The 25,110-nt window shown below is 33.1% G+C and overlaps 1 protein-coding gene across 1 annotated transcript; it reads left to right on the top strand.

The window, feature by feature from the left end:
* The first annotated feature begins 547 nt into the window (after positions 1-547).
* LOC129987482 (acetoacetyl-CoA synthetase-like) lies at positions 548-23,877 on the top strand. The gene is made up of 10 exons (XM_056095459.1): positions 548-580; positions 2,262-2,426; positions 3,201-3,304; positions 9,889-10,006; positions 12,324-12,434; positions 15,644-15,741; positions 16,314-16,428; positions 20,339-20,420; positions 23,809-23,837; positions 23,873-23,877. The coding sequence occupies exons 2-10, from the start codon at positions 2,312-2,314 to the stop codon at positions 23,875-23,877; spliced, it is 777 nt and encodes a 258-aa protein (XP_055951434.1). The 5' UTR covers positions 548-580; positions 2,262-2,311.
* The last annotated feature ends 1,233 nt before the right edge of the window (positions 23,878-25,110 follow it).

The following is a 25,110-nucleotide window of genomic DNA, read 5'->3' on the forward strand; positions in this document are numbered from 1 at the left end:
CATTCCAAATTCGGTAATTCTACATCAACAGTCTGTATTATAGAATGCTAAAACCTACATGCACATTCATCATGTTTCTTTTTCTTTTTTTTTGGGGGGGGGGGGTAATGATGGAGATATATTTACTCTCATTAAACATTAAAAATATTTAAGGTGAAAGTGTATTGGACTTGTCTAATGATTTATGCATAAATTAGCTTATTCAAACTTATGCTTAAGAAACGTACGCAAACTTATACCTAATCTTAAAAATGTATAAACTCATACTTCACTTGAAATCCCTAATTCGCTCGATTGAAGAGTCAATATTATTCATAAAATGGAGATTATCAATAGTATTTGAAAATGATTACATGATAAAGGGTGCTTTTTTTTTGTTGTGAGAGAATAGCCAATAAATATAAAACGAACTTCTACATAATAGATTCAAAGACAATAGAAAAATCGTCTCACCAAGAAATGGCAAATTAATGAATATATTACACAAAACAGCATCTTCGACGAATAAAATTTGCCGCGCAATATCACACAGCAGGCAGAGGGAAAGAAGTGGAATGTTTTTTGTCTTCTCCAAGTCTTTGTAAGTATTTTGTTGAAATCTATTATTTCATAATATACTGCTTTGAAATACAAACTTCATTAAACATTTTTGGACATTGTATAAAATATCTAAGCTAATCCTTTCTTTATTTTAAAGGGTGAAGGTAAATGAAAAAGGAATTTCAGACTTTACAAATTTTTAAACATCAAATTCTTTTTTTCGACATTTATAAAGAAAATTTCGCTATATATTTTTTCTATCTCTAAGAAAAAATTCACATATTACTCTGTTTTCATATATTCACGTATAATTTATATATTATTATGCACTTTTCAGTATTTATAAAGTACATATTGCTATTTTTTTTTCTCTATCTTAAAGTAAAAATTCACATATTATTCTGTTTCCATATGTACATAAACATTCCGAAGAAGATATTCAGTTCTTTCAGATTCTATTTTATATGGAACTAAATTAAGTTCCATATAAAATAGTTCCATATAAATCATTTTGATTGTTTTATTCATATAGATAATACTACTAAACAGAATCGGTTATGGGAATAAAAATAGTTTCATATAAATCATTTTGATTGTTTTATTCATATAGATAATACTACTAAACAGAATCGGTTATGGGAATAAAAATAGTTTCATATAAATCATATTTATTGCTTTATTCCGTTAGATAATACTACTAAACAGAATCGGTTAGGAGAATTAAAATAGATTTCCTCTGAATTTACGTACTATTTGCAAGTACTTCTTTGCTGTTCAGCATAAACATCGCGAGAGAAAAAGAGACATTTTTCCCTTTCCTATTTTTTTAAATATTACTGAAGTGAAATGTTCTCAGAAAAAATACTGATTAGCTGATTCATATTTTTAGAAATATTTGAAGAGGTTAAATATGTTTCATAGCAGAGATTTCAATAATTTGAAATTCATAAATTAATTCCATTTATTTATAATTCGAATTAATCAGTAATTTTAATTTATATCTAATGATTTTTGAATTTCTTGCCTTCATAAATCAGAAAACCGACAATGATTCGAATTTGCTTCGATTTATTCAGTGAAAACCAAAAATTGCAAACATTTTTTTTTTCTGAGTTATTTTTTATTTTAATCATGTTTGTGCTTTTGTGTTACGTTCATAATCTTTAATACGTTCATTATCTTTAATACTAAACAACCATTCTAAACAAAAATGAACTTAGATTAACTCAATGTGGATTATAAAATTTATTTTGAAGTTTATATATATATATATTTGTTGTAAACAAAGTGCCTTTATTGAATATTATATATTAAAGTAATTTATTTTCTTTGGAAACTTTATTGAATCTTTTAAAATTATGATCTACATTATTTTATTTATTAAAATTACTTACTGCTTTTTTACTAATTAGATAGTTTTTATTAAAATTTTAAAATATTTAAAATTACTCTTTATTTCAATTTTCGATTTACTGATTGTCATTTCAATGATTGTCATTTTTGTTGTCAATGTCAATGATCGTGCTGAAGTCATTTTTGACTCATTTTTTTTATTCGAATTTTAGGATATATCAAATTTTTATTGGATTTTATCTGTTTTGTTCCATCAAATTATAATTATATCATTTACAATCCATGTCTTAAGCAATTTTTATTTTAAGTAATAAAAGTAATATCTTTTGTAAAATTTTAATGAAATGAAATGCTCTTTATATGTCCAGTTCTTAATCCTAAGCTTCACAGTACATATTTCCTGAAGGATAAAAAGAATATGAATAACCAGAAGCTTGCTGATAATGCTCTCATGTGGAAACCAAGTAAACGTTTTGGTGAACCCATGCGGAAATTCAAGCAAGTCATAGAAAATAAATATAACATAAATATAGGTAAGCATTCTTGTAGTTCTTACTTGTTCAAAAAGTGAAACTGCTAGTAATTGAGAAGGTAGAATCCTTTTTCTATATTTAATGTAGGTATCTACTTGTATATACGAAAAATCTTCTTCGAAGCCATGACCTTCCAGTCTTGGAATCAAAAATTTAACAAGACTATGCTACCATACTCTTTAAAATTTAAATATATATTGCAGTATTAAATTGAAAATATATATTGCAAAATTTAAGTATAATATTATCTATAAGTAGAGTAATCGTTTCTTAATTATTAAAAGATAGTTATGAAAAAAATTAATATTAAAGTTGCTTATAATAATGTGGCAATAATTCACTCAAAATTTAATAGAAATTTATACACCTGGTCTTAAAATCACAAATCGCATTTCATTCCATTTAGATAAAGAGTTTTTAGGGTTATCATTTCGCAGACAAATAGATAAGAATGCAAATACACATAATGCCATAAAATTCATCAAATTGTCGTGTTCAGTTAAGTTTTTTGTGGTTATGATACTTTTTCCATACTTTACATATGAAAAGTAAAAAAAGCAGTAAATACAATTTTACAGTAAATACAATAATAAAATTTTTTATGAGATTATTGTCTTTCATTATTGATGAATATTTTCATAGTTGTTCATATTTGCTTTAAAGTAACATGTTGTTGACCTAATTTTTGTTTAATTATATAAATATTTAAAACCAATTATTTCAAAATAAACACATTACAATTCATTAATCATCTATCATTATTATTAATTATAGATGATTATTGGGATTTTCATAAGTGGTCAATCGAGCATCTTCCTGAACTATGGGCTGAATTATGGAACTTTGCTGGAATCCTTTATTCAAAAAAATTTGACAAGGTTCGTTTCTTTTTTTCAAAAAGTTTTGTTAATGTATGAAAATGTTTGTAACTACGAGATTCATTTGTAAATGAATGTTGAATGTTTGTAACTACGAGATTCATTTGTAAATGAATGTTGAATGTTTGTAACTACGAGATTCATTTGTAAATGAATGTTAAATGTTTGTAACTACGAGATTCATTTGTAAATGAATGTTAAATGTTTGTAACTACGAGATTCATTTGTAAATGAATGTTAAATGTTTGTAACTACGAGAGGTGATCCAAAAAAAAGTTTACAAGGCGATAGAAAAATGCTTTATCAACAATAGACACAGGATACAAATGGTAATTAAGAAACATATGAGACGATCACTACTCTACATAATCAGCAAACCTGTTGAGACACTTATCATTCCGCCGGACCAATTTGTTTAACCCGTCTTGGCAATAATCAGGTCCCTGGCTATTGAGCCAGTTCTCGGCACCTTTTTGAACATCACCGTCTGATATGAACCTTGTTTTGGATAAGTTTTTCTTCAATGCCGGGAAAAGGAAATAGTCACTGGGAGCCAAATTGAGGCTGTATGGGGGGGGGGGGCTCCAAACCTCCCACCTGAACGTTTCCAGCAATCTCTCTGCCCGCTTCAAAAGAATGACACCATTTCGCCACCTGTTGTCTACTCATTGCTTCGCCCCCGTACACTTCAACTATTTGTCTGTGAATGTCGAATGGGGACACATTCTTGTTCTATAGAAATCGTATCACGGCTCGCACTTTCTCTACTTGGACTCCAAATGGAGAAAACGCGTGAGGAGCTAGCTCCGTCTTCGACGGGGCAGAAGCTGCTACAGAGGGTGAAATCACCACAGAAGCCTAAAAAGCTAACTAAACCATGAGCTAAGGCCTCCCGGACTGGTCCTTTTCAGGACCATTGCGGAAAGGGAGACCAGGTAGGAATTGATGATTAGGAAACGCAACCTTTCCAAATTAATAAGGAAACAGAAATTGAAGACCGAAGACAATCTCAAAATCAAGGACCACCTCAAGATCTCAGACAACATCAAGACTAAAGACCGACATCTCCGTCGTCAATCCATACAAATGATGAGTTTATTGCTGAGAACAGCCTGGAAATAACGCAAGCAATATCACTAAAAGAAACCTTGGGAAACTGGGCGCAAGCCCTAGCAACAGCCAAGTCTGAAGCCCAACACAGCCAAGGTAAGCAGGAGATTGCGCAGGTAAGCGGTTGTCTTAATAATCTTTTGCTAAAATTAGGGATCCCCCTCTTTAAATTGCCTGAAAATCTTAGGAAACTAAATTTAATTTGTGAAAGAGTCAAGATTAAAAATACCCCTAGCGCAACCTCAAATGAAGCTAAAAGTAATGCAATAATTAATGTTACAACCACTCCTAAAAGAAAAATTGAACTCAGTGTTAATTCAATTAACAAAAATGTAGCTTCGCCGAAAGGCAGTCCTGTAAAAGAAAGAAAAAAAAGAGTAGCTGATGAAGATGGCTTTATAGCTCCGGCTGCGCACCTCATCAGAAAAGTTAAAAACTTAAAAATAAACAATGAAAAAGTTAACGAAGAAATCAAAACCAAAAAACTTCCGGAAGGAATAGAAGAGGTTTGTGCTTGACGACGAGGTCGATACCGATCAACCGCCTGCACAACAAAAACGAAGAAAAGTGCCGCCCTTCTTTGTAACCCCCAGAGCAGACTTTAGAGTTATGCTCAATATTCTAAAACTAGAGGCTCCTTCTCTACGCTCAGTAATGAGCAACAAATTTTTAAATCGAAACCAAGGAAGAGCACCGGAGCCTTTCCCATCTCCTCGAAGCTCAGGGTGTTGAGTTTAAAACCTTTATGCTAATAACAGATACGCCCATAAAGGTCGTACTTCGAGGACTTCCCTCCTGTACTCCTATTGAGGAAATTAAAGAGGAATTACAAAAGGAAGAGTTCGCAATTGTCAGTATGTCAAAATTTCAGATTAAATCACCGATGCCGTTATTCTATGCATAGATTGCAAACGGCACTCTCACTGAAATGTTTGGCACTAAAATTTCAGTAGAGCGTTACAGAGGAAGGAAGGGGCCTTCTCAATGCTGGCGGTGCCAGGGCTTTTTCCACAGCTCTGAAGCATGTAAACTACGAATCAAATGCGTAAAATGTGCAGGACCTCACAGGGCTAAGGATTGCACGCTAGCCTATGAGGATAAGTTAACATGTGCTAATTGTGCAGGTGATCACGCGGCGAACTGGCGTCAATGCTCCCGATTCCCTAAACCAAGTGGACGAAACAACACCACTAGTAATTACCAAAAAAATCACCCCTCCAATAAATTCATATGGGACGTACCCAGGACGCATAGGCCTCTAAAAAATTTCAGAAAAGTGGAAGAAAATGTATTATTTTCAAAAATTCTGACAAATTCAGAGTCAGAATTTCCTTCATTAGAGACCCCAGTGGAGCGAGAAACAATTTCACCAGCTGCTAAAACCCCTATTCAAAATCACTTGGTCCCAGTGGTTGCTATTAATTCTAAAATTTTCACCGACATCTTTTTAGGTTTAGCTATTCTTATGAGAGAAGATTGGTGCGACGCACCTCTTCTACTCCAAGCTTATAAAAAAGCTTTACCAGCAATTCGTGCTGCATCCCACCGTACTGATATGGCGTATTTTCTTTTTGAACAACACGTCAGTCTTAATAACGGTCCCCAACATTAATATTAAATCGTTACAACTCAATAAACTTGCATAATCTTAAAGTTTGCACCTGGAACGCAAATAGTTTGAGGCACAGGATCGCTGAGGTGAGAGACTTTGTTTTAGAGCAAAATATTGACGTGTTATTGGTTCAAGAGACCCTACTCCCCCAGGAGTGCACACCCCTAATCGCTAATTACCGGATTTATAAAAATGATAGATATAATAATATATATAGATAATATATAATAATATAGATAGATATAATAAGATAGGAATAATTTTCCGCGCATTTCAGGAGGTACTTGTATTTATGTGAAATCAATAATTGAACATCACGTCATCCCCACTCCCGTTTTAGAGACGATGGACGCGACAATTATTGAGGTTAAATTAGGAAATACCCCCATTCTCAGAATTGTATCAGCATATTTTCGATCAGGGACTATGTTCCCTCTGGAGGATTTGAAAAAACTTTTAAATTTAGACCCAAACGTCATCATTGCGGACGATATGAACGCTTGGAATAACTATAAAACAGCGAGATATGGAAGTCAATTATTTAACTTTCTAGCAAAGCGGGATGGAATCAATATTTTGGCGTCCCACTCTCCAACCCACATTAATGAAGTTAGCTTTAATGATTCCGTCATAGATTTCGCAATATTAAAGCGAATTCCCTTTCATTCTCAAATTAGAGTGCTATATTATTTAGATTCAGGATCACCTTCCAGTAGTTTTGACTTTTAATACTGGAACCTTTTCTCTAAATACACCAGCACAATTCTCCACCAACTGGGAGAACTTTCGGCGTATCTTAAATTCGATACCCCTTCCCCCCCCCCTTCAAAATTATAGAATGATGAAGCAGAAAATGCAGTTGGTAGTTTAGGAAAAATTCTAACGGAGGCACTCGCAGAAGCCACAAAACCAAAATTTGATAAACCTCCAGAGAATTTTTCTTTTAGAAATCCAAAACAAAATTAAACTGCGAAATTACCTGCGAAGAGTTTGGCAACGTTCTCGCGATCCTCAAGTGAGAACGGAACTTCGCAGAACCCAGGGTGAGATAAAAGGATTAAAAGAAGGTCACTTCGAGCAGCGACGAGCTGAACAGTTAGAAAACCTAGACACGTGCGGACTTTCGTTTTCTAAGAAACGAGGACCAGCGCCATACTCCCCGATCCCCCCCCCCTCAGTGGGGAGACGACACGACCTTATTACGAAGGTCGTGGGAGAACTCGCCCTTGCTCCAATCGAAAAGGCGGAAATTTTGGCGGACAGCCTTCAAGACCAGGTTGCACCCCACGCTGACGCGTGGCTGTCCAACCCCCCCCCCCCCCCCGACGAACTACGTCACAGATCAGCTGGAGAATTTTTGACACTTGGAACATGTAAACAATCTCGAGCCCGTTCGGCCGACGGAGATCATAGAATTTATGAAAAACGTTAAGCCGATTAAATCGCCAGGATTGGACCTAATTACAAATCGCATGATTAAAAATCTGCCGCCTAGATTTATTTTATATTTAACTTTGTTAATTAACAAATTAATGGAACTTTGTTATTTTCCCGATTGCTGGAAAACAGCTGTGGTTGTCCCTATTCCAAAACCAAACCCCGATTTGACTTTACCTCAAAATTTTCGCAAGAAACGCCTGAATCATTTTCTCAGCGACAATAATATAATTATTTCTGAACAATTTGGATTTCGGAAAAATCTGTCGACGAGTCACCAGCTTATTCGTGTTACAAAATTGATTCACGACGGCTTTGGGAAGTCCCAAACCACATGTGCACTTTTTCTGGACGTAGCCAAAGCCTTTGATAAAATTTGGTACGACGGACTTTTATTCAAGTGCATGCGACTTGAATTTTCGGCTCAATTTGTCAAAATTTTACGCTCGAACCTACTTTCTCGTAATTTTCGGGTGCGAGTAAACGATGTAATTTCACCCCCAGACCAATCCTGAGCGGTTGTGCGCAAGGGAGTTAACTCTCACCAACTCTTTTTAACATTTATGTTAACGATCTACCTAGAGCTAGTAATTATCATTTAGCAATTTTTGCGGACGATACCGCCATTCTCACACAGCATAGGGATCCCCACACAATCATTGCAAACTTACAACAGCACATGAACGTTTTACAGTGCTGGCTCATCGGCTGGAAAATAAAAATCAACCCAAATAAATGCGTGTACCCCCTGTTTATTAAAAAATTGATAATAACTGATTTAGCCCCTATCCAAATTTTCGGTCAACCCGTCCCCTTCGTAAATGAATATAAATACCTAGGGTTAGTTTTAGACGCTAAATTAAGCTTTAATAGTCATATTAAAGCAGCCCTCTTCAAAACTACTAGAATGAGTGTTAAACTCAACAGCTTAATTTCTCCTCGGAGCAAGCTATCGATTAGGCTCAAGCTTCTGCTCTACAAAGCTATTTTAAGACCAATTCTGATGTATGGCTCTCAAATTTGGGGGGCCACATCCGCCGGATTTTTCAAAAAAGACAACTGAGGAAAATTGTTGACGCACCCTGGTATGTCAGAGGAAAAATAATTCATAGCGACCTCAAAATTGAACCTGTTTCGGAATTTAGCAAAAGAACGTCAATTAAGTTCTTCGAAAAATTACTCCAGATTCGCAACGAGTTACTCAAAATACCTGCTTACGACCCAACGTTACCCAGCTCTAGGAAAAGACCTAGGGCTTCAATTGATAATGTATATGTAAATTTGGGGGGGGGGGCGACTTCCACCACTAACATCAAGAGGTTGCATGTTTTTCAAAATAAGCACCTGATGAAGATCGTAAACGCTCCCTGATATATCAGGAGGAAAATTTTACTTGACGATCTCAAAATTGAACCTGTTTCGGAATTTATCAGAAGAACATCAATCAAATTCTTCGACAAACTACCCCAGATTCGTAACAAGTTACTTAATTTACCTGCATATGATCCAGCAGTGTCCAGCTCGAGGATAGAAAATATTTACATTAACTTCCCCTCAGTTAAAAAAACTGAGAACTAAATAACTCTGTTACCAATCTGGTGGATAAAATTCTCAAAATTATTTGTTTAAGCCTCAGATAGCTACAATGAGCTACACGCGTGAAATTTCTAGAAATTTTTTCTTTCTAGTAAATAAGCAAAATAGACAAATCAGTCCCAATAGTTAGAAAGGCACGTGCAACATAATTCCATTAAAATTCCCAATATTTACCCCATAAATAATCTGAGTATTATTTTTAATTAGTTAATTATATCATAAATAATAATAACAAGAATTAAATACCAAATTTCATGACGTTAGAGCTTTATTGCGCTCGTCCAAACTAGTTTCAATTCATTTTAACTTTTCCCTAAACTAACAAATTAAAGTATTCATTCCAAATTATGATGTGGAGGTGCTCGTGACCACTTTGTCACATCGCGGAACTCCGAAACATCACGACGTTGCCGTTCTCTATGCGAGACCACTTCTCTAGACGTCTTGCCATTACTGTCGCTGTTTCAGGTCTCAGTACTAACACTATCTGCTTAAACGACTGGTCTCAGACAACTAGCGCCATCTGTTACCACTCTGGGTAACAATATTCCCATCCACAATTTCTACTCTCCAAATGCTGCTGGTTGTAAACTTTTGTTTGGATCGCCACTCGTATTTCTTCAATATTTACCTTAATTTATTAGTATTTCATTATTAGTACCTTAATTTCGCTATTAGTTTTTCTTATTTAGGGAACTTCTATTGTTTTTTTTAATGTTCAAAAGGCATGTAAACTAATTTTTTCGTATCATAAATGGGCGATTTTTCAATAAAGGCCAGTAAAATGTTTTTCCTTTATTTCTAAATTCAAATTTAATTTCCATTACAGGTGATAGATTTAAATATACCTTTCGATGAATTGCCAGTTTGGTTCGAAGGAGCGAAATTAAATCTTGCCGAGAATTTGCTAAAATATAGAGGCGACAAGTTGGCTTTTGTAATTGCAAGTAAGATCTATCATCTGATGACATTAAAAATTGGGTGCTGCATTTGAAAGAGAAATGAACAATTTACAAAAAATATTCATATGAAATGTGATATCTTTTGAGTGTTACAGTTACATTTTATTATATAGTTTTATCATAATATAATTTATATTTTTATAAACATTTTTATGTTTAGTAAGTTAATCCTGAAAAAGCTAGAATATCGTGATTCGTAATCATATTTAGTTATTACACCTTATATAATTCCTTTATTATATTTTTATTTGTATCTTATTTAATCATTATTCAAGGAAGGAACATAGAAGGACAAATATATTTACATTAAAATTAAGCGTTAATGCTGACAGGTCAAGAAAACTTAAAATGTAACTAGCAGCTCTCATGATAAGGAAGGACTCTTTGCTTGTATTCGGCATATGACCAGGGGGAGGACATCTATGACTCAAGAGTAAGAAGTAGAACAGGTTCATGTCTTATTTAGGGTAGTAGAAATAGAAGTACATTCCGAGCAGAACCTCTATTGTTGATTGCTAAGGACATAGGGCTTAGTTTAGTTTAGTTTAGTTATATTAACGTCCCGTTTTAAAGCAACACTAGGGCTATTTTGGGACGGACCTGGTAATTTTGAACCGCTGTCAGATGACGAGGACGATACCTAAGCTGGCACCCCCTCTCCACACCGCACCACACCAGCGAGAGGGCATTTGGTCCTCACGGATTTAACGTGCAACAGACTCCTTCACATGACGGTTCTTAGTGGAATCCGGTCTCGAACCTGAAACCCCACGGCTCTCGAGCCGAGATCTTACCACCAGGCCACCGCGGCTCCCTAAGAACATAGGAGTAGGGAATGATTGTTTGTTAAGAACATAGGGACTATATTAATATTTGTGGCTGTACGTTTATTTAATTTAATAAATAGTTAATATCAGAGGAGTTATTTCGTCTTATCTTTCTATTCCAACCACTGGGGTCCGGCTCAGAAATGAGGATGAGAAGTTTCCGGTATGGTGGTTGGTTCTTGACACCTTGGTGGATACGCATTGTATCGATTAACTCCTATCAATATGAGACTTGCCTCCTAAGAGAGGGGTTGTACTGTGGTCAGTGATGGCCCTTAAGATTCAACATTAATTCCGGCTAATGCTGTCGTGGCAGTCTGGTAAGATATAAGGATGAGAAGGAGACTCAACCTCACCTTCGGACACCTCAGATATAAGGATGAGAAGCGTCTGGTATGGTGGTTGGTTCTCGCTACCCTCATAAATGGCGTAGGATTGGCTCCCCTTTCCGAAACCTTATCTCTCATTCCCCCATTAAATTATAATTTTTGCTCATTCCAATAATCACCACTTACAAATTAATCTGAATGAAATTTCTTTAATTAGTTCTAAAAACGTAACGTGATGCAAACAAAAAAAATTTCTAGGTCCAAACTTAATAGCCCCTTTCATGGTAGCATACTTCCGAACCCTCTGACAGCCAATAAGGTTAACAGCTTATGCTCGTCACCTCACCCTGCACCTGCTTCATTATTGGGATCGGAGGAAGAAGAAAAGAAGCCTTTCTATCCAAGATGTCTACGAAGATGCTCACGGCAACATAATGAAAGAAAGGCTCCTTACTAACAACATCATTACCGGGGATAAGCCCTTACCAAGAATAGTAGTCCCGTTAATGCAATTCACTTCACTCCCTACCGAGACGGGACGTGCTTCCCACCGGAGGGATTTTACCGTGGTGATGATGGCCCTTAAGATTCAACTCTAGTTCCAGCTGATGCTGTCGCGGTCGCCAGTCATTCAGATTTTTCCGTGTGCCTTAGTGGCAAGTCAGAGTAGTCAATGTGTGGTTATCTTTCCGTTCGCGTATCAAGTGAACATTCTTCCGTTCGTTGACAGGTATCAACAAACCAATAAAATTAATTATCCTATTTCAAAATTAAATAGAACTATTCGCTATTATTTTAATTAATTAAACGCAATTTCTACCAATAAATTAGAAGCTAAAAAGGGTGTAAAATAAATATAAGAGTTTTATTTTATTATCTTTTTAAACATAGGAATCTTATATTTTGATGCAATAACAACAGTTTTTTGAAAATGAAAATATATGTGTATATTTATGTAATTAGATGTCAGATTAGTAAAATATTAATGAAGAAATGAAAATGATTTAAATTTTTTACATGCTATGGAAATTGCTAAAATAAAACTTCATAATTATAAATATATATAAAAGATTCCTAGCGTGTATAAATATTTTCACATAAAATTTACAAATAAAATTATTTTTATAAAAATGTTTTTATTTTTAGATGGAGCTGAAGGAAAAGAAAGTATGACATACTCCCAATTATTTGAAGCATCGAAATTATATGCATCAGCTTTCAGAAAATTTGGTTTAAAGAAAGGAGATGTCGTTGCATGTAAGTAATAATTCTTTGAGAACTTTTTCGATTACCATAAAAAATATTTGCTTTCATGTTTTAATTTGCTTTTTCTTGGAAACTCCCTTCCCTAAAATTTATTATTTATTAAACATTACGTGAAGGAAGCTTTTTTGTCTGTGCAGCTAGAAAAACAGATTTTACGAAAATAAGCATGAAGAAATTAGCACAGTAAAAGAATCGCATACTCAACCTGACGCTATTAGATTGTACAGCATTCCGTAGGGTTTTATTTAATATAGAGAAACTGAAATTTCTTTGGTTATTATGTCATTATATTTCTGAATTTTAAAGGTTTTCAAAAAGAATTTTTATAAAAATTGTCATATATATTTGGCTTTAAAACTATGAAGAGAAAATTATGCTATTTTCCCTACAAGTGTTATTAAAAATTGTTTGCTAAAATTATCTATATTTTATTAATATTATAAAAAAATTTGGATATTTATAGCTGATTATCCGTATGTAAAGCATTTACTTCAAATTTTAATATAATGATTATTTTGTAAATTTTAAGTAATTTGGGTGAAAGCTTTATATGTATATTATAAGCAAAACCTGCAAAGAAGTTTCGGATTATATTTAAATAGAACTTCATATCTCTTCAAATAGCTATTTTTATTGTAATATTTTGAAAGTGATTTTCAGTATTTTGTGAATTGATACGAGCTCAAATCGTTCGTTGTGTTTCTGTTTTCATCGCTGTTTGGTCTATCTGCTAAATGTTATTGTAACAGAATCTTTAGTTTAAAATTAGCCATTTAAAATGAGCAAGCAAAATTATTCATACGATACCAGTTCGAAGGCAGTTTGTTCGGATTTTTTGAAGAAATTCGAAAAAATGTGTAAATCAGAAAGTGGCTAGATAATTTGGTTATTATAGTAGTAGCAGTTATATAATTAGATTCGACCATTTTCCTCTGATTTATCGTTTCTTGCTAAAAGTACCATTTTCATACTTGTTAATAAATTCTGAAAAATTTTTCTAATAAAAAGTACATTTTTTTAATCTGTAGTTATGTTTTATTTCGAAACCGTAAACGTTATTAACCCATTAATTTCCATGATGCCCATTTGGATTTTTTAAAATTTTACGCACTCTAAACGGCGCCAAATATTTATTTTGTTGTAGCCTGGTGATTTAATTTCATTCTTTATATATCAGTCAATATTGTGTTTAGCAGGAAATGTGTATTCTGTGCTTCGCGAATAAATTTGAATGCACAATACGCGAATAAATTTGAAATTCTTCTTAACGGAACAGAATTGTCAGATTTGAAGCATTCTATTTTTGACTTGTTACACGATAATGAAATACTTAATATGTAAATTAGAGGTTACAGTAACAATCTGATTTTTACTCAGTTATTTGTTTTTTATTGAAATAATTTTATCCGTCAATTTATATTGATATTCTTTTTTAAAATTATCAAATATTTTAAAACAAAACAATTTAAATATAATTATATTGTTACACAATGTTTTGGGCATATATATATATATATATATATATATATATATATACTCATGCCCAAAATTAAGGTCACAAAGATAAAATCTGTGAAAAATGAAAAACTATTCACTGTGTTGCCACGAAATTTGGCACAGAGGTACATTACAATAGAAGAAAGAACATAGACACATAACAACATGGAAAAGATTTTAATTGGGAATTAAGAAACAGGGATATATCAAAAAGTGTTACATTATGAATCAGATATAAAGCATTTATCTCAGGAAAATCCTGTCTAATATGGAATGGGACCACCGTGCACTGCTATACAGGATTCACAACGAGCTCTCATACTGTTTATGAGGGTGTCAATAAATTCTTGGTGCAACAAAGCCCATTCTTCCAAAAGCGCGGCTTTTAACTCTTGGAGGGTATTAGGAGGGGGGTTACGCTGTGCAATGGCTCTTCCGAGACCATCCCAAACATGTTCAATAGGATTGTGATCCGGAGTCCCCGAGGGCCAGTCCTCTTCCTCAAGAAAATCCTCTTCCTCTTCCTCAAGAAAATCATCAACGATCTGGGCTCTGTGTGGAAGCGCGTTTTCATCCATAAACATGAAGTCTGGGCCAAAAGCACCCCGGAACAACCTCACATAGGCTTCAAGGATCTCATCCCTATAGCAATGTGCATTGATAGTACCCACATCGAAGGCATGCAGTGGTGTACGGCTGCCTGACATTATACCACCCCAGATAAGGATTTCCTCTGCCACCAAATCTGTCGATTTCTTTTACGAGGAGGGATGATAGCGAGTTTCTCACTCTCTCCAGATGAAGATTCAACGAGTGTCGCTCTGTGTGGTAAATCTCGACTCATCACTGAAAAGAACACGCCCCCATTCTTGCTGTACCCAAGACTGATATGTTAGGCACCATAACAGCCGGGCTTTTCTGTTGAATGCAGTCAAAGGGGCACACTCAACTGGCCGCAGGGCATAAAGAGCCCTCTCTGCTAGACGTCTGTATACTTTTTGTCTGGAAATTCTTATTCCAGACGCAGCAGCAAGGCCACGAGCAAGTTGAGGAGCCGTTGTCAGCCTATGCCGTAGTGTGCTTAATGCTAAATAGCGATCCTGTGCAGGCGTCGTTGCTCTCTGACGGCCTTGGCCGGCCTTTCTGGTTACAGTACCACTTGTTTGGAATTGATTCCACAACCTGGATACCACTTTCGGGGCCACTTGTAACCATCGAGCCACCTCCGATTGAGACTGCCCAGCTTCAAGCCTGCCAACGGTTCTCCATATCAAGGCATCGTCTAAACGATTATGAGAACTCATTCTCATTGGAAACAGGTTAAATTTTTTCTTTTAATGCAATGTTCACAAAATTGCAATCAAATATCCCAGCCTAAACGGTCTAATTTTAGTAGTGCCTTAAAAACTAAACTACACAACATTTTTTTCCAACAACAAAGGTTAATATCGTGTTAGCGGTCCATCACAATATATAAAATATAATTTGTTAAAATTTTACTGGTAGCCATTTAGAATTACTTTGAGAAACATTTGTGAGACCTTAATTTTGGACATGAGTGTATATAACTTATCCGGCTAAAGTGATTTGAAAAGATAAACTTAATAAGTAAATAAGTCATTTGTTTCAAATGCAGTTTTATTTCAAAACTTATTTTATAAGTGAAAGAAGCCTTATTAATTCTTTAATGACAATTTTTGCAGGTCAGATGTCTAACAGGAAGGAAGCAATAATTGCCATGATTGCTGTGATCAGTATTGGAGCGATTTGGGCTGGTGTTTTGTCACTTTTGGGATCGAAGGTAAAAATTGTGTATCCTTTTCAATTCATATAATAAAAAGTTATGTAAAAATATAATTTATTTAATATAGGTTCCTGCTTATTCAGTGTGTTATCACGTTATTCTATTTAAGAATTAATACTTTATTCTTCGAAATAATAATGCGAAGTATGTAGAAAAGAAAACTAAAAGAGATTCTATATCTGAGGTTATTAAACCAAAAAAAGTTAGTATAAAGCAAAAATATAAAGCAGATTTTCTAGAGATTTAATAGTAATTAGTATCTGCAGTTTATATGATAAATAATCTTATTAAAATGAAAAAGATTCCATGAAAGAAGCATCTATTAATTTAAATCAGCATTTTATAGCATTTAAAAAATATTATTACTAACTTTTTTTTCATTTAAGTATTTACATTTCATTTTCTATACTGTTATGAAAAGAAAAAAATTCAGCCCAAATTATTTCAAGTCGATGAAGTTAGTAGACTCGTGACAAGGAAGTCATTATAAAGCATTAACTTAAATAAAACATTTTCTCGCTTATAAGAAAAGTACTGTTACTTTCTCACTATTGTTATTTTCTCATTAGGCTGTTCTCAGTAGAATCAGGCAAATTCAGCCCAAAGTCTATTTTACGATAGATCGTATTCCTCATGAAAGAAAACATATCAGTATGCTGGAAAAAATTGAAGAAATTTCTGAAGGTATTTATGGTTAGATACATTAATGTCATATAATGGATGATTCTAAAATTTAAGAATAGGTAAGGCATACATAATCAAATCATTTTTGGTACTTTTCCGTTAGCTGGGCACAAGCGAAAAGTCGCCAAATAATGTAAAATTCCATCATATTTCTTACGCCAAATTCGTGTTTGGTTCACAATCCGTTAGTCGGGTGCAAGAAATCGCCAAACAATGTAGAATTCCGCCAAATTTCTTACGCCAAATTCGCGTCTGGTTCACAATTGGCGATATTTGCACCCGGCTAACGGAAAAGTGCCTCATTTTTAATACATAGATAAAGGATGATTTTATATACACAACGTAAAAAAAGTAGAAGGACAGTCGTTTTCTGTATATTTTCTTTTATTTTTTTATCCTGGTTAATGGATTCTTATGTAGGTTTTATTTAATCTTTTATTTAATCTTATGTAGGTTTTATTTAACAATATTTTCTTTATTTTCATGTAAAAATGAAATAGTTACAGCTATTTATAATTAGAAAGACAAGAATATGTGATTTACAGTGTGTAAAAAAAGTAGGACACCTACTACATTTTTTTATTTGGTGGAATGTGCACTAGTAGAAGAGTAAGTACATACTTTTTTAAACTGGTTTTTTCTCAGGAAAACTTATTTTGTTAAAAATTTTACTGATGCTTAAATTTCAGAATGCTGAGAAGTTCACCCTTAAATAATTTTCAAAAAGCTCAAATTATTGCATATAAAAATGAAGGTAAAGGTATTAGAGAAATTGCTCATATACTGCACGTCAGCTGCAATACAGTTTCTAACTTTATTAAAAATCCAAATAGAAACGGAATAGGAAAGAAGACTGGTAGGTCTGAAACTTGAATGCCTCCTGGTGAAAGAAAACTTGCTCATAAGCTTAAAAAGAGTCATGGAAGTGTTGCAAAACCTCGAAATCAAGAAGGACTTATCCATGTGTCCAATTAAACTGTATACAACTACATCCAAACGTCCAAAAGATTCGTTTTTAGAAAACGGAAGCATCATCCAAAGTGGAAACAAACACATATTAATAATCGTTTGTCTTGGGCTAAAGAACACATGTCATGGACTACAGAATGGACTTCTGTGATATTTTCAGATGAAAAAAAAAATCTTAACTTAGATGGTCCAGACGATTATTAATAATGCTAGCATTGTCTGAAGAATGCAGAACAATATTATTCAACTAGACAAATGGAAGGTGGATGTTTGATGGTCTGGTTTGCAGTTGGTTATGGATGAAGAACAAGTTTAGTCTTTCTCAATGGTAGGCAGAAACATACAGATTACATTAATGTTCTGAATTCTGAGTTTCTTCCTTGTGGCTCCGAATTAGGAGGAGAATAATGGATGTTTCAATAAGATGGAGCCTCAGTCCACACCACCAATGGAGTTAAAAATTAGTTCGCTGCAAAAAATGTGCAGGTTTTACCATGGCCAGCTAAAAGCCTCGATCTGAATATAGTAGAAAATATCTGAGCATTGCTTGTTCATCGAGTATACGCTGGTTAAAAGCACTTGGAATCGCTCTTTGAGCTTCGAATGGCATTAAATACCTCGTGAGATAATTTTTGTCAAAATGAAATCCAATCTTTATGATTCACTTCCAAACAGAATATTCGAAATCATAAAAGCTGATGGAAAGAATATTCCATACTAAAACCGCTTATCTTTTTTTTATATATATATAAATGCGCTTCTACTTTTTTTACACGGTTTCAAATGAAAGAAACCATTTTTAAATATCATGGTAATGATGCTAATATTTTTTGTTGAATGATCTAAAAAATAATTCTTATAAAAATAATTGCAGTAAAAATAAAAAATAAAAACTTATTTTTTTGTTTTGAAAATATAGTGTCCTTCTACTTTTTTTACACAGCGTATAAAGTATATTTTCTTTGAATGGTAAAAAAAACTAAAGGCACTCATTATTTGAAAGTAAACCAGTCCGATAGTGACACAGTGCAATGTAGAAAAATGAGACACTAATACAAAGAAAGCTAGGCTTTGAACGACGCAGTTATCATGGAAGATTATGTCAAATGGCTTTTTCAACAAGGGATAAAAAGTGATTCGAAAATTTAATAGTAGGTCAGGCGTATATAATTATACATACAGAGAATGTTTATTTATTATAAATATATAAAAATTATAATAATTATTATTTTATTCTAAATATATAAAAAATGATATTTATAAAATTTAAATTGTGATACTAAAATTTAGGAATATGCCAGACATTAATCATACAAAGCATTTTTACAATAGAATATGGGGATTCAAAAACAAAAGAAACACAAGAGGTATTTTATTATTTAATTAAATAAAGGAGATGGGTGCACCAGATAAGAAGAAAGTCAGATTAATATAATATTAATTAGGCAATAGAAGATCCAAATCATTATAACAGTTCTTGACATTGCAGCAGAATCAAAATCTCAAACTATCGCATTTAGTTAGTATCACGCTAATATGTTTAAGTTTCTTGTAAGCACTTCTTATGAAAAATTTCGATGCATTTAACATTAAAAAAAATATCGAAATAATTATTCAGATATTTACACACCGTTACACAGTTAATTTTCAAATTTGTATACAATCTTAAAACGTGTATGCTAGACTCCCTATTTCTGAATTGTTAAGATTCTTTTCGTTTGAAATTATATTTTAAACTTATTTAATGTAAAGTTCATAAAAATAAATTTAAAAAACTGAATAATATTAAATGATTTATCTCTTTCGGCACATTGATTACTAACATAATAAAAGCGTTAAAATAAAACTATTTTTTGAATTAGTATTAAGGTAAAATATTTAAAAAGTGATCTTTAGAGCAGCAATTTTGAAATGGGAGAAACTGGCAGTGATGATTTACGACAAGCTAAAATAATTAATTATTTCCTCCTTATGACTTATTTATTATCAAAAGATGCTATGTTTGTATTTTTTATATTATTGTTTAGAGGTTCAAAAATTATGAAAGATTTTTATATTTGAGTTATATTTTTTAAGATGTGACTGAATAATAATTTAATATGTATTGTTACGAAATTTCCGGGGTTCGTTTGGATAGTGGGAGTTATATGGTGTGGAGAACGCTCAATCAGCAGGCGGCAGTAGAAAATAAAACAACGACGTTTATTTACACGAAGACACACAGGACAGCACAAAGACGACAACTATATACAGCACAACAGACGATTATCTTAAGCCGAGACGTGCAGCAACACCAGCATACACAGCAGCATATAACAAGACAGACAGACAGTAGCGCACAGCTTAGCTCAGCACTAGCTTCACTCCTTCGCTGCTCCGCTTATGTCTGGAAGGTCGGTTCCGACTACTCTTCGACTCCACTGGCCCATGACTCAATTCACCGTCGGTTCACAACTACGACGACTCCACTGGTCCAAGACCACTCTTCTCTGTCGCTCCCGACTACTCAATTCACCACTCGACTCACAACTGCCCGGCAGCTGCTGGTGCTTCCTTTTATAGGTCTCAGGAGGCTGGGCTAGAAGCCTCTCAACCAATCAGGAACGTTCGAGGCGTATCTCCGTTTCTACTGGACGGATCGGGAAAATGCTCGATGTTTCGGGTATAATCTATTTTGGCGCCAAAGTTGGCAAATTCGTCGCCAAGTCGCCAAATGGTCGCCAAGCTCTGGGACCTCCTATGGAACCCACTATGCTGGGAAGCCGCATCGCAGGTTCGTAACAGTATTTTCCGAAGGTCATTAAGCTTTCAAGAAGGACATAAGATTAACAAAAATTGGTATCTTGAAATAATTTTCAAATCTGAAGACTACACCAATACAAAGAAATAATATTTTTTGTTTCCATTAAATAAATATTAATAAAAATTTTTCCTTTTATAGGTTTGCCATCTTTAACAAAAGTGATAATCGTCCCTTCGAATGAAGACGTGCGATCTAAAGACATTAGTACCATTAAAAATAGGTATTTATGAAGTATTTATCTTGTTTAATATCAATATTTAATTATAAAAAATTAAAACAGTTCAATATTAATAAATGCAAGTTTACATGTTTTCAATCGCTGAGTTATTGTAGCATGGCAATGTGAAATAATTGGATTGATTAAAAATGTATAGAATTTCCTTGTAAATAAAAATAGGAAGAAATACATTGAACAAAATATGAAGAAAACCGTTTAACAGTTTGAATTATATTTAACTAATTTTATAATCAGCGCAAGAAGACGAGAATAAGCTGACGACCTTATTTCACGGATTTTCTTAAATTCTTTTCTGTTTGGATTTTGTGTACATTTTACACTTATTTTGTTTAATTTTCTTGATCCCCATGATCCACAAATTGTTTCATACCAATACTGTAAGACGCATACATCTACAGATAATATTTTTAAAAATCTAATCTTTGGAAGATATGTTTGTTTAAACGGAAACCCATAAGATTTAATAAACGCAAGAGAGTCAGGAACAAAAAGAAAAAATTGTTACTAAAAAACTGAAGTTTTCTTTCTGGGGAAAAAGCAAGCTAAAAACCCTCACAATCAAGAAAACAGCTGAAATTTCCAAAGAAAGTATAATCCAAGTGAGAACCATTCTAACCCTCGGTTAAGAAACAACGAACTCTGAATGTTGCAAAAGCTACTGTTGGTGACACCAGTAATGTTTGAATTTAAAAAGAGAGAAATTTGTATTTAATTTTTTTAACTGAAAAAAATTTGATTTCGAGTTGTATTGACTTAATATAAGCTAGAATTTGAAACACAGTAATGCTTCAAATTGACTCTAAGGAAAAAAGTACTTAAAATACTGAATTGGTGTATTGCCTTAGTGTTGTAAAAATTTATTAATTTTCTATTATAGTCTATTGGTGCAAAAGTTTATTCAATTTTACAAAGACTCTCATCCTGTCCCAAGGACAAAACCATTTTGATATAATATTTAGGTATAATGACATTTTTGCATTATCTTTTTTTAAATAATAAAACTTTATTGATTATATTAAATATTTATCCAAATAGATATAAGGAAAATCCATTGTAAGAATCCAAGCAAAGAAAATCTATTTACCTCAAAAACTTAATTTCTTAAAAGTGGTCAAATGTTATCATTATCATCTGTCTAAATATATCTATAAAGCCTTAACCTTATTTAATGTATCATTATAATAGTTTTATGATACTAACGTTTATAGATATATTTAATAGATATATTAATATACAGATCTATCTGTATATTAATGTTATGCTACATGAATGACTAAAATTGGCCAAAGAGCTTTTCAGGGCAGAATTTATAGATCATTGCCAAATTTGGTACATCTAGAGCTATCAAATTTGGCAAACAATCTCCTGAGACTCCTCACTAAGAAACGGTTTTTAAAGTCCTAGATTTTTAATTCAAGAATAATAAAAATTTATCATTGTTCCTCAGTAAATTCTGAGCATTGCACTAAAACCATATATGCACTTTTTAAAATTATAGTTATTGTTAGTAAATTATAATTATAGTTATTAAGTTATAGTTATTTATAATTGGTATACATTTAATCCCAACTGTCCAAATAAAAAAAATAACAATTGCTTTTCAAATTTATTCATACCAGTCATTTTATGATAGTGACTAAAATGTGTGTTGTTACTTATGGCATTTTGCAAGCCCACCGACAGTTATCTGTCAGCGATTTAAGCCGAGTGAGCGTTTCTTGTTTTTTCAGTAGCACCAACTAGGGCCAAGAGTATGTCTTAGCTACTCACACGTCACATTCGCTTGCACAACCCCTTTTTACACACACCTCACATATAGAACACAGAAGAAGAAGAACCATGCCTGAACAAAGACTCGAATCTGGGACGCCCAGGTCACAAGTAAGACGCGCTACCCTTATGCAGGACGCCGGCGACTAGATAGAAATGAATAAAAAGATAGATAAAAATGGCAATTTTTCTCAATAGCTAAAAATATAAATTTAATAGAAAAATCAATAGGAAAATTTGATAAACAGATGACATTTGCAAAACGGATGCTTGATTTAACCATTTGTGGTTAAAAGTTTTGTCAAAACATAATAAAACACATGATAAACTGCAGAATTATTTTCAAGGATATATCTGATTGAATTTTTGATACATCGCCACAAATAGTTTAATTTTTTTTTTACGTATGCTGCAATCCCATTTTTAAATCTCTTTCTGCAATTTGTTCTTTAAATTTTGCATCAAGATTGATTATTGATTAAGTTAATATATACAGTTATCAGTCTAATATAAGGTGATTAGCTAATTCCTAAGTTTTCAAACCTTGTAGGAAAGCGGTTTTTAAACTAATAAACGAAATAACAGAAAGAATGAAATCAATAACGCATTTATGGTTGGGTGTCGCCATCTACAAGACAAAATGATAAATTTAAAATAAATAATTTCATACTCATTTCAGTAGAGACCGCTTTTCGGAAGTCGTTTTTAAACTAATAAACGAAATAACATAAAGAAATCAATAACGCATTTATGTTTAGGTGTCGCCATCTACAGGACAAAATTATAAATTCAAAAAATATTTCATTTCAATTCAGGAGAAATCGCTTTTTGTAAATTGATATTAAACTAAATAATTAAAAAAAACAATTTCAGATGAAAAAATAAGAATGATTTATATGCCGTGTGAATCAATAGAAGTATTATTAAAAGTGTTACGAAGTCTTATTTTTTTTTCTAATCTTTTGCTCCTGTTAGTTATATTTAATAAAACAATTATCTCCCACTTGCATTTGAAACAAATGCTTTACATTTTTTAAGCTGGGTTGTAGGGAAAGTCAATGAGCTGAGGTCTACTATTTTTATTATGTTATATTTATGCTGACACTGACCAAAATGAGTTATTGCTTATATTTTTTTCAAAATTATTTTTATTTTATGCTTGACATTGCATTGTTTTGCTCGTGGATCGCTATTTATTAAAACGTGATTTTAGTGATTAGTTTTTATATGAATGTTCGTGAACATTCTGAATAGAGGAAATTTTACAGTATAGAAACAAAATTTTTAACGTTACTATATATTATCTACAAAAGTATGCTATCAATAGTTTTATTTCTTAAATGCTCTGATTACTTGCTAGATACAAATTTCGTAATCAATCTGTGAGAATCAGAGCTATTATTAAATGAATGACAGTCTGTTCAAATGGGTACATCATATAATTATTCAAGAACAGTACCTTAAAAAGCGTACTCCATTCTCTGCTTACAGTAATAATTATGATTACCGTATTAATTATGATCGCTAATTTTTTAAGAAATACACTGTGATGAAGAGATTTTTTGCTTTAAATTATTTATTAATGCGTCATTTCTTGCAGCTGCTTTTTAGACGAATTTTTACAGCTTGGCAGAGAAAAAGATGGATCTGTTCTGCCAATGCAGTTTGAGCAAGTGTCCCTGAACCACCCTGTGTATATTATTTTCACTTCTGGAACAACGGGACCACCGAAAGCAATAATTCATGGAATGGGGGTGAGATAACTTGATATTACTCAGTTTTTGAAGAACAAATCTTTGATACTAGATGGTTGATTGATTGATTGATTTTATAGAAATTAGTGGCTCAAACACCATTCTTGAGTTTTCTGAGCCAAACGTATGATATAAATAGAAATTCATTTTTATAAATTCTTAGATAAAATTTATCATTTGTCATGATTTGTCAACGTTTATGGTATACTGTAAAAAGCAGTAAAAAAACACTTTAAAATCAAACTATTTTTAAATAGCACAAATGGTAAGTCATATCACTGACTCTCCGACCCGCCCGAATGCACACGGATAAAGAATACTGAATGACCGGACCGCCGCAACAGCAACACTGGCGGGAACTGTGGTTGAGTCCCAAGGGCCATCACCGGCCACGGTACAACCCTTCCCGAAGGAAGTGCGTCCCGTCATCGATGGGAGGAGCCATATCTCCCACTTTTTTGGGCACCCTCTAGGGTGGCGAGATCCAACCACCATACTGGAAGCATCCTCATTTCGAGGTGGCTCCCGGGGGTTAGTACAAATGGTGAAAAACAATCATTTTTAAGAAAATAAAAAGATGTAGGTGGTTAATTTGCGAAGAATGTCTTTTAAAATGATACAAGAAGACTGAAAGCAACGGATGCGTATGCTGTTGCGAAATAAATTGTGAGCAAACAATTAAAATGTGTTGAACTGACAATGAGCATTGGCATCTGTATACTGAGGCTGCTTATTGGCATTCTATCGTAGAGCATGTGATCCTAGATGGTATCAAATGTTCTACGTCATGCCTTCCCAAATTTTTGATTTTTAATTTTGATTAAAACCTTTTTTTTTTTTTTAGAAATAGAATTTATAATGACCTGCTTCATCATCGACACCATAATTTTTTTTTTTAAGTTGAACAATAAATATCTGTTTCTGAAGAGGTGTTATAGGTAAAAATGGAGTTTAAAAAAAATATTATTAAATATAATAAATGTTTACACAAATGCTAACTCACCTCTGCGAAATAAATTCTTATATAAATTGAATTGAGCGTAAATGGCAAAAAAGAATTCCTGATTAAAAGGATGATATCTTAACCGAAAGGAACTGCTGGTTTAACCCTTATCGTGGCAAGATTGCTTTTTTGAAGAAAAAAAAAA

This window comes from Argiope bruennichi, chromosome 10 (genome assembly GCF_947563725.1).
Source record: "Argiope bruennichi chromosome 10, qqArgBrue1.1, whole genome shotgun sequence".
NCBI classification, from domain to species: Eukaryota; Metazoa; Arthropoda; class Arachnida; order Araneae; family Araneidae; genus Argiope; species Argiope bruennichi.

Coding starts and splice junctions, on each gene's coding strand:
- LOC129987482 (XM_056095459.1), top strand. CDS start 2,312: ATGAATAACCAGAAGCTTGCTGATAATGCTCTCATGTGGAAACCAAGT. Junction 16,429..20,338: donor AATTGAAGAAATTTCTGAAG/GTATTTATGGTT, acceptor TTCCTTTTATAG/GTTTGCCATCTTTAACAAAA. Junction 20,421..23,808: donor ATTAGTACCATTAAAAATAG/GTATTTATGAAG, acceptor CATTTCTTGCAG/CTGCTTTTTAGACGAATTTT.